Raw genomic sequence first — 10,109 nt, 5'->3', positions numbered from 1 at the left:
ATGTGAGGATGGAGAGTTCAGCATGCAGCAGGTTTTTGTCATAGAATTTTGCTTGGTTTTTCTAAAATTGTAATTTTACCTTATCCTCAGGCTTGCCTGTTACCTTGGAACATGCCTTCTGTCTTGGGCAACACAATTGGGAAAGTATGAAAAATCATAGCATCTTCTTTGTGATTGATTTCAGTTGTTATATCTTCCTTCTTTTCTGATTCATATACAAAATCCTGTTTGTTGAGCTATAAAGTTCCTTCTGTGTTATGTTTCTTCTGCTTTTCTTTCTCATTTGTCTTGGCAAGCTGAAGAGGGTGGCCCAAAGTGTTTAAGTGTACTTGTGGTGGTAGTGATGGGTTTTTGTTTGGGTGTGAGATCCACAGTTAAATGAGCAAGGTTAAAGTTCTTTTCTATCTGGATTTTTCATTTTAAGATTTTGGTTTGTCAGTGGTGACTTGTGGCCCTTCTCACTAAAATGTACCCAATGATGCCTTTTAATCCTTCATAAAATATTAAAAATAATCTTAGTTGTTGTATTTTCTGTGGATTTCTAAGATACCACTTTTCTTTTGGCTGCCTAGGCTGTAGTGCTTGAAGAGGAGCAGGGCGGATCTAGAGCAGAGACACCCAGCACTGTGACAGAGGTGGATATAGACTTGGATAGCTACCAAGTTGCTCTGGAAGAAGTTCTTACGTGGTTGCTGTCAGCTGAGGATGCATTTCGGGAACAGGAGGAAATATCTGGTGATGTTGAGGAAGTCAAAGAACAGTTTTCCACCCATGAAGTAAGCTTCTCATTGAAAATTAATTTATTGTGCTTTTTTTTTTTTTTCCTAGGCATGTGTGTGAGCTGTTACAACTATTATTTCCTAGCCCTTTTCTAAAACCTACCATTCAGTTTCTTTTGTCTTGCTTTTCTAACTTAAAAGCACCTCTAAGTGAATGTGATGGTGTGTGTGTGTTTGTTTTCTTTTTTGGTGTTGACAAATAATAACTTCTTGAAGGTGAAATAGGTCTTTTTTTGAGAACTTACAGTGGAATATGCTTTGAAACTTAAATTATTTACTTTTTTTTTTTAAATCAGCTTTTGGTGGCTGACTTGCTGGTGTCTATAATACAAAGGCAGTCTGATCCAGGCTGATTTGTGCTTCTCTGTTGCCAACTACTAAAAAGCCTGGTCAGCCTTATGTCATTTGGTGTTAAATGAGGGTGATGCTGAAATTGATAATCATGTCAATTTAATTCAGTGGTCTCCCTGCCGTGATTAGCATCATTCATTTCAGAAACATATGTTGTTGTTCCCAAATTATTTTGTTTTGGTTCTGTTCCAAGGCTGAACAAATGTTCTAATGTTGATAAAAATTTCAAGTGTCATGTTAGATGTTTTAGTTTTCTCCAGTGTCTTCTTACTGTATACGATTGAATTTGGCATCTGAATGCTGATCATTATGAAGATATCCTATTTTTTTTCCCCCTTGTATTACAGTTTTAAAGCTGTGAGCCGTAGGAAGGAGTTTTCTGGATTTATAGTAAATATGTGAATCTTTGATGTTGTTGGTTCATAGGGTTCTATTTGCTCTCCTATGATACATTTCAGATCTTGTTTATTGTTCTGCTGGCCATGTTTCTGTTTTTCCTCTTTATCTTGCTTTGCGCTTTTGTTCAGCATCTGTCTTCTTAGAAACAGCTTTTTCTCTGAGGTGGTCAGCTTTTATTCCTCAATTAGCTGTATTTTACTGGCTCTAGAATTTCTGTGGCTCGTGGAGAATCTTCTCTAATAGGGAACCACAGGTTTGCCCTGCTTGTGTGTTTGAAGGTGCCAACTCGTTCTGTGGCACTGTTTCAAACGTGACAATTTATTAGGACATTTACAAGTTCATAAACTTCTGCAGGAGTTATCACAGATCGAGGTAATGTAACTGGTTGTATTGTTTCCAGTGTTTTATGATGGAACTGACGGCACACCAGAGCAGCGTGGGCAGCGTTCTGCAGGCTGGGAACCAGCTGGTGGCCCAGGGAAACCTGTCGCCTGAAGAGGAGTTTGAGATCCAGGAGCAAATGCTGCTGCTCAACTCCCGCTGGGAGGAGCTCAGGGTGGAGAGCATGGACAGGCAGTCCCGGTGAGTTGTGCCACACAACCTCTCCTAGAGCTGCAGGACAGACCTCTGGAGCTTACTGCTTCTCAGAGGAGTTGGTTTGCATCCATTTGTTAAGGGTTTTTTCAGAATTAACTCTTTGGCTTTATGTGAAATCTACTTTCTTCATACTTTCTGTGGTGAAACAAAAGAAATTACTGTAAGAATCTGTTTCCAGATTCTTATATGAAGTATTTTGTGACATATTATGTCAGTGTGCCAGACTACATATATAGCATCTGCATGCAGTAGTTACATAAATGTGTTTTTAATTGTTTCATTATCTGTTTAACTGTTTCAGTAGTTTAGCTTCCTCAGTAAAGCATGTAGTAGATGTGGATAGCTGTGTGTATTTACACAGCTAAAACGCACTTGAAAGATTTATGATTTTTTCCTGGCTGTGGGCTATCAAGCTAAGAGCTGCACATCAAGGCTGAAACTGCATTTTCTTGCAACTCTCTGCAGAGGATCTATTAGTGGCAAATCTTCATTTCAAGAAACAATCATAGAATGTGTTGGATTGCAAGGCACCTTTAAAGGTCATCTAGTTCAAAAACAATCCCTGATATAAACTGTGTAATTCACTAACTTTCTTTGTTGAGAAAGGAACAAGGATACTTAACTGTTCGTAAGCTTAGTGGTGAAAATTTCATTTGATGATAGCAAATTGATTTATAAATGCCCCTAGTTCTTTCCTGTAGGAACTAGAACTTAGTCTCTTTCCCCAGGAAAACTGTTTCTGAAATAACTCTGCCTGTGCTTCACCCTGCAGCCTGCATGACATGCTGATGGAGCTCCAGAAGCAGCAGCTGCAGCAGCTGTCTGACTGGCTGACGGTTACAGAGGAACGCATTCAGAAGATGGAATCGCAGCTCTTAGCAGAAGATTTGGAGTCCCTTCAAAAACAGCTGGAAGAACATAAAGTAAGCCTTTTTGTCTGTTAAGTAATATATGTAGAAGCGTTTGAGAGATGTTTATATCGGTGGGTTCCTTAGCTGAGAAACTTGATTGTGTCAGAAATTGTTTATGGCTATATGCTGAGGGGCTGCATTTGATGTCTGGAAAAGGATGATGGTGGGGTAGAAAAGAATTGTAAGTTTTTTGGAATTGTTTTCTTGACACTTGAGCACTGGTGGCTATAGCAGAAACTGTTACGTTCGCTTAGTGCAGGAAGCAAAACCCTTAGGGGAAATTGCATTACCCTTGCTTTCTGCAGGAAGTGAGGCCTCTCCAGGTAAATGGTTGGTGTGAAGGACAGCATGAAACATGCTGTGGACAAACTTGCCTTTAATACCTGGCAGGCATTTCTAGAGCATGCTTGAGCCTTAGAGATTAAAATAATGTGGGAGTTAAAACTGTCAGAAAGAGCCTCCCAAGTCACTGATTCCAGTCCCTACTTTTACAGGGATTGTATCCTAAGGGAGTGCATAGACACTGCTGCCTGTGCAGTACCTTTTGGAACTGGTTTGTTTCTCAATTAAGTTTCTGGATGGGAGTCCAGCCTTTCTAGCCTGAAGTGTTCTTTTTTTCAAGGAGAAAGATGGCCTTTTGATACGTGTTGTGGTTGCAGCTTTGGTTTTCATACTCAGTGCTGAGGTTTGATCTTCTGCTCAGCATGGGACATGCCTCATAGGGCAAGAACTGTGCAGTACTTTTAGTCTGTGTAATTTCCTGTTCCACATTTGCATTCTTTCCTCTGTCTTCAAAGTCTGGGGATTTTGAAGTGTTGTTCACGGAGTAGCTTAGGATATTCTGGGATGAAAAGTGATATTTACAGTACTGTAAAGGCATATTGATCTTGCAGAGGTATTTCAGAGGTAGGCTTTAACAGTGGAATCTCTTCTTCTAGAAATTGTATGAATATTTAAATCCACAGGTTATTTTAGACTGATCAGAACTGCATACTTTCTGCATTTTTCACTATTGTCTTTGAACATCATGATCAATTACAGCACTGTTGTTACTTATGAGACTCATATTGTCAGCTATTAAAAGGCAAATGTTCGTAGGGATTTTTCGATGTTTAGCATGCTCTGTGAATACTTGCTTATTAATGATAAGAGCTTTTTATAGAAATGCTTAAGCTCTCTTACCTGTAACAGTAGACATATATAAAGTCAATGCAGTTGTCATATGATTCTACTTGTCAACTATGCAGCTGAAAGCACTCCTTCATGTTTTCCAACATTCTAACAGAATGGTTTGGAGTTCATTTCTAGCAGTCTTTTGCTTACGTTTATTTAAACTGTGCAGTGAAACCCAGTGGTCAAATCTGTGGTAGAATCTGAAGTACTTTGCCGTAGCAGTTATGTTAGTTATTGTGGCCAAAAGAGCAGATTAGCGAATGTATTCAAAGGTGGTAACCTCTGGTTTGTTCTCCCAGAGCCTGCAGAGTGACCTAGAGACGGAACAGGTGAAGGTCAACTCCCTAACACACATGGTCGTCATCGTTGATGAAAGCAGTGGGGAAGGTGCAACAGCTATTTTGGAGGAACAATTGCAGGTAAAATGTTTGTTAGGCACTTAAACCTTTGCATATAATTGTCAATCAGCATTTTTGTAATTGAATACAGTTTATCCTAGAATGTAATTTAAAGTATTATTTTTTTCAGAAGTAATATTAACTTAAAGAATTATTAAATTTGCTGAAGGTAAAACCTGCAAAAGTGCTTTGGTGACTTTCAAGCTCAAATCCTCATAAGTTAAGCAATTTGCATTCCCAGTGACTTAGTGACTTCTGGACTGTTATCCTTTCAGCACTTTCATTAAAATAGCAAGATACACAGTACAACTCATATTTCACATAAGTTAAAATCTGATGGGAAAAAGGCTTAAAGACATGAGCACAATTTACCTAGGGAATATCATGCGAAGTATTTTCTTGGTTTTGTCAGAAGTTAGACTATAACCTGAAGTATAGGGAGTGTGAAACATAATTTATTGAAACAGAATTCATGCTACTTTGTTTGCTCCTTTTGAAGTTAATCAGATTGCTCACTGACTTCAACAAGAGCAGAGATAAGGCCATAGGTGAATGCTCTTGAAAGGTTTAACCTCCAGCTTTGTGCAATTCGTTGATGACAGTTACTGGCAAGGAGGTGGCTATAACGTAGAGAGGGGATACTTTGGAAAAGAAATTAAGCTTTTGAATATCAGATTTTTGAATTTCCTCGTGAGGCTTGTTGAATGTTCGTGATTTTCCTGCTTTTGTAGAGGCTTGGTGAACGGTGGACAGCAGTTTGTCGTTGGACTGAGGAACGACGGGTCAAGTTGCAAGAAATTCAGCTGTTATGGCAGGAGCTGCTGGAAGAGCAGGTTAGTAGCCCTTCAGTTACCCAGAGCGACTGGTTGATTTGTGGAGGGGAAAGAACAAGCAAACAACAAAAAGCCCAAACCTCTTCTAGGGTTTGACAGCTTTCAGAAAAAAAGCCTTGGAAAAACTAGGTTTTGTGTCATTGTTTGAGTTCCCAGCATTTCTTGAGGAGTAGAATGATGCAGTGCCAGAGGAGAATTTTCCGATGTTTAAGTAGGAAAGTTTGTAACTCGGCATAAAATAATTTCCAAAGTAGCTTGCAAAATGGCCAAAAAGTCGGAATATCTATGATAGCAAAATGACAGTGAATCACGAAGTGTTTGGTGGTTTTGTAATTACAGAATTTTTCCTATTTAAGGTGTATGTTTTTCCAGTATGGATACATGTACAGGATTGTGCAGTCAACTAGTCAATAGATACTGTTTTCACAATCTGTAACATAAAACATTTGGTCGGTATAACGAAGCATGCACCTTGTCTCATTTTGCCGAGTTTAGATGAACAGCTGAATTGTGGAAAAAATCTGTTTTTCTTGCTTGCACACGTTTTACGTATATATTAAATATACTGCTCAAACACAGATTGACTGATGGCATAAAAAAATATGGTAACATAACTACGTGTGTTAGGTTTGCATTCCTCATGCTAGAGCCTGTTTTTGGATCTCAGCTTAAAATATTTGGCTTTTCCTTTGAAAGTTTTACTTAAATTGTTTTGTTTTCTTAAATGATGGTATTTACCATTGTAAGCTATTACTTAAACTGCAGCACACATAGATTAGATATTTGAAATAAGTAGAATATTGCTGATGTTGCTGTTGCTATCTGTTACAGCCTGGTTTCTTTGACAAGACTGTTTTGTCTGCGTTTTTGGGGGTTTCATATGTGTTTCTCCCTGACCCCTCTGGTATCTGTCTGTAGTATATTGATAAGCTGAATTTACAACTCACATGACCTTGTTAATATGGACCCAAGGTTCAGATACTGATTTATCCAATGCTGAGTGTCTGTTTATATATAATTTCTTTAAAATACTGTAACTGGCAGATATGTACGTTTATATAGAAAACTGTGTGCTGATATTTTCTGGCAACTCTTGGGCTAGATTAGTCTCTAAGTTGAGAAATAAGAATTCTTCAAAAATCCTTGGTCTACATGTCAAGGTATAGATTTCAAGTGCTCTCAGTTTTGATGACCCTAGGTGAGCATGTTTCTATCCTCTTCTGGCCTTATATTTGTCTGTGGAAGAGTGACCACTCATTGACTATTACAGCACTCTTAAGGTCTTCTTCTATTGGAGTTGCTTTGCATTCAGCTTTTTTTTCTTAATTTAAAGGTAATTATGTTTCTCTCTAAAAGTGGAAAAAAATAATTGGCATTTATCTAATATAGAAAGTTAGATAACAAGTAATGAGGAAATATAAGTTTATTTCAGGTAGTTTAGAGTAGCCTATGTTTGCAGTCATTGTTCAACTCTGAGCAGTGCATTCGTTACTAACAGGTTTGAATTACAGTTCTCTGTCCTCTGGAATTATTCAATGACCTACAAAAATTACAGTTTGAAACTAAGAAAAGACTTGAATACCAGTGCTTTATTAATTCAAAAGTAACTAAAGTATTTAGGTACTATCATTTTCCATTTCACTCAACCAGATGGAGAGATGAGCAACAGTGATGCATCAGCCTTTTTATGGCTGCCTAGAAAACTTTTGGAAGCCACATAGGCAAATCAACACAATTCTTACCACTTGGGAAACAAATTCCTCAATCAGTGCCAGATATTTCTTAACACTGTGATAATTATGTTTCAGTTTTCTAGGGAGAATTATCTTTGACTGCTGACTTAGCAGAAATTAATTGAATACATTGACAAGTTTTTAAGCTCCTCTTGTGCATAAAATATGTTGGCTAGGATGCCAGTGTGATTTTTCCAGAGAGTATGTGGTGTTATAATTTTGTTTCTTGCAGCCTTATGGCATTTCCATCACCATCGTATTTGCTGTCTGTACATTTTGCATATCGGTTTACATTGGCAATGTAAACTGCCTTAACCGTTTGGCCCCAAAGTTGCTATAGTCAGTTCTGGGACAATGCCAAAAATGTACAGCTAGACTGAGGAGCCTAGTGGCTGTTGTAAAGTGTGTTGTCCAAAGAACAAAGGTCTGCCTTGCTGTTTAATTTTTTTTTAATAAACACAGAGTAGCATTGTGCCAGTGGCTGTGCAACTGAGCATGGTAGAGCTGGGTCTTCTAGTCTATAGAGATGGCTGTGTGGTAGCAGCAATCTGTTGCAATATCGTACAAAATTTATAAAATCCTCCTTGATGCCAGATGTTGCTGGAGTTTTCATAAGAGTGCTGTGTGACTGAAGAAAAGTGCGACTGAGAACAGGTTTCCTAGAAAAAAATAGATGGAAAAAGCTCAAGATCCCTGAGTTAGTGCTATCCAGAGCAGGCAGCTCCAGATTTCAGTAAATAATGAGATAGTATTTGCTGCAGTTGGAAGTAGGTACAATAAACAGGAAGGTGACTAATGGATATCTGAGTCTTTGACTGACTCTTTGGACTAAAAAGAGTTTGTAATTATCAATAGCATATTTTCTGTGAGAAAATGTTTGTAATGGCTGGTTTTGAATCACAGCGAAAGAAGGGTGGAGAATGCAAGAAAACCTATGTACCATTTTGATATGTTTAATACCAGTAAGTCCTACATCAGCTTTATGGTGGATATCTGGTCGCTATAAATAACTTTAGGGGGATGCACTCTGATATATTGAGAAGTGATTTTGTTGAAATTGTTTTGCTGGGACGTATTACTTAGTTCTCTGATCTGATATTTTTTATCCCCTTTTATGTAGTGTTTTTGTTAATGTCAGCTGAAATTCTTGCATATAAAGACTGCAGAACTGTGCTTTGAATGCAAAGATCTTAAGTAAGGAATTGTCAATAGCTGTTTGACAAACTTGGTGTTTTCTTGTGCTATTTTTCTTATGATCTGCAGTGCTTATTGAAAGCTTGGTTAACTGAGAAAGAAGAGGCTTTGAGTAAGGTCCAGACAAGCAACTTTAGAGATCAAACAGACCTGAGCGTGAATGTTCGAAAACTAGCAGTGAGTATCACTATTCTGCTCTATCCTGTCAAATCTTGTAGACTAAATGAATGGCAAATTACCAATTTGACCGCAGCAGGAGTTGTGAATGCATGATACTTTGGAAGCCAGGCCAATATCCTATCCTTGCCAGATTCTTTCACTTGAATTTAAAAAATGTGTACAACTTACTCCGTGACCATTCCAGGTTGGTGTGCCAAACTTTGAAACAGCTGTCCTGGGTTTTTGAGAGGTTTTGGAGTTGTTTGATGTTTTCTTTTCTGAGTTTTTGTTTGTTTCTTTGGGTGATTGTATCTTTTTTTAATACATTGGTGCAGATTGAACCAGAACTAATAATTTGTAACCGTTACTCAGGAGATACTGCTGAGTGCTCTAGGAGCCTCCTCCCCCCACCCCAGAATTAAAAGCTAAGGAGTGGCAGAACACTTGATGTCATCATGTAATGTTTTCTTTTATCTTCAGATTTTGAAAGAGGACATGGGTATGAAACGGCAAACACTAGACCAGCTGAATGAGCTAGGTCAGGATGTGGCCCAAATCCTTGGGAATGGCAGAGCATCCAGTAAAATTGATCAGGACCAAGAAGAATTAACTCAGAGGTGGGACAGTTTGGTTCAGAAGCTAGAGGATTACTCTAACCAGGTACTTAACAAGACATTGTTACCTTTTAGCTGTTTAAATGTCTATATGTATGCAAACCTCACTGAAACTGTCAGCAGAATTGCCCAGGTGAGTTCTTGGCATTGGGCTAGAGAGGTAGGGGAGTGCTCTTTCACAAGAGGCTGACTTCATCAGCTGTCAAAGCTGTCTGCATTTTTTGGTCTTCAAAACCTCAGGCTGTTAACCTGACTTAGTACTATTACACCTTTCTCACACAGATTAAGCTTCATTTTTCTGATGAGTAAAGCAGGCTTACCATGCATTATCAATCAATGCAAATGCCTTTAAACATTGTAAGAGTGCTGGGACTGGATTAAATCTGATACTAAAAGAAAACAAAGACAAAACCCCAAACCCAGAATAGATAAATAAATGGGAGTCATACAAGCATTTATGCTCTGTGAGTATGATTTCTCATCTGTTGAAAATAGAGTAGTTGATTGGTTGATATGTAATGACGGTAGCCAAGCTGGATTGTTAAATGTTTATTTTAGTATCCTGAGTGCTTGGTACTGTTTTTATTTGGACAGAACTCCCATTGGCTTCTGTGAGAATTTTGTCTGACAGTTTTATGACTCCTGCGTCCCTTTTTTGTGGCATTAAAATGTTGCTATGGTGAAGGCTGTGGCAACAATTCACGATACATTTAGTGTATAGTGAATGAGTTGTGCAGTTCACGTAGGGGCCCATTTCAGACACATGGCTTTAATTTATTCTTGTGTTTCAGTCAAAGCTCTGGAGAGTGTAAAATCCTATCTTCATCCTTTCTCCCCCTCTAAATATCAAGCACATACTTAGAACTTGAAAGTTGATTCCCATGGGACTTAATTTTATAACCCATTAAAGAGTGTGGAAGGCTCCTATTGACTTGAGTGATGGTTTTGGGTTGAAATGACTGTGTGTC

At 38.3% G+C, this 10,109-nt stretch overlaps 1 protein-coding gene across 1 annotated transcript in view; it reads left to right on the top strand.

The window, feature by feature from the left end:
- LOC104276896 (utrophin-like) overlaps positions 1-10,109 on the top strand; it is a gene marked incomplete at its 3' end in the record, with an annotated part of 91,981 nt that overhangs the window by 10,188 nt on the left and 71,684 nt on the right. Inside the window, 8 exon segments of the mRNA XM_009873361.1 lie at positions 1-31; positions 573-776; positions 1,930-2,111; positions 2,899-3,049; positions 4,510-4,629; positions 5,340-5,441; positions 8,438-8,545; positions 9,008-9,187. The exon segment at positions 1-31 is cut by the window's left edge and continues 5 nt beyond it. Of these exon segments, the coding sequence (XP_009871663.1) occupies positions 1-31; positions 573-776; positions 1,930-2,111; positions 2,899-3,049; positions 4,510-4,629; positions 5,340-5,441; positions 8,438-8,545; positions 9,008-9,187 (1,078 nt within the window).

This window comes from Apaloderma vittatum, unplaced genomic scaffold, assembly GCF_000703405.1.
Source record: "Apaloderma vittatum isolate BGI_N311 unplaced genomic scaffold, ASM70340v1 scaffold7127, whole genome shotgun sequence".
Classification (NCBI taxonomy): Eukaryota; Metazoa; Chordata; class Aves; order Trogoniformes; family Trogonidae; genus Apaloderma; species Apaloderma vittatum.
This window is presented reverse-complemented; position numbering and strand designations above follow the sequence as displayed.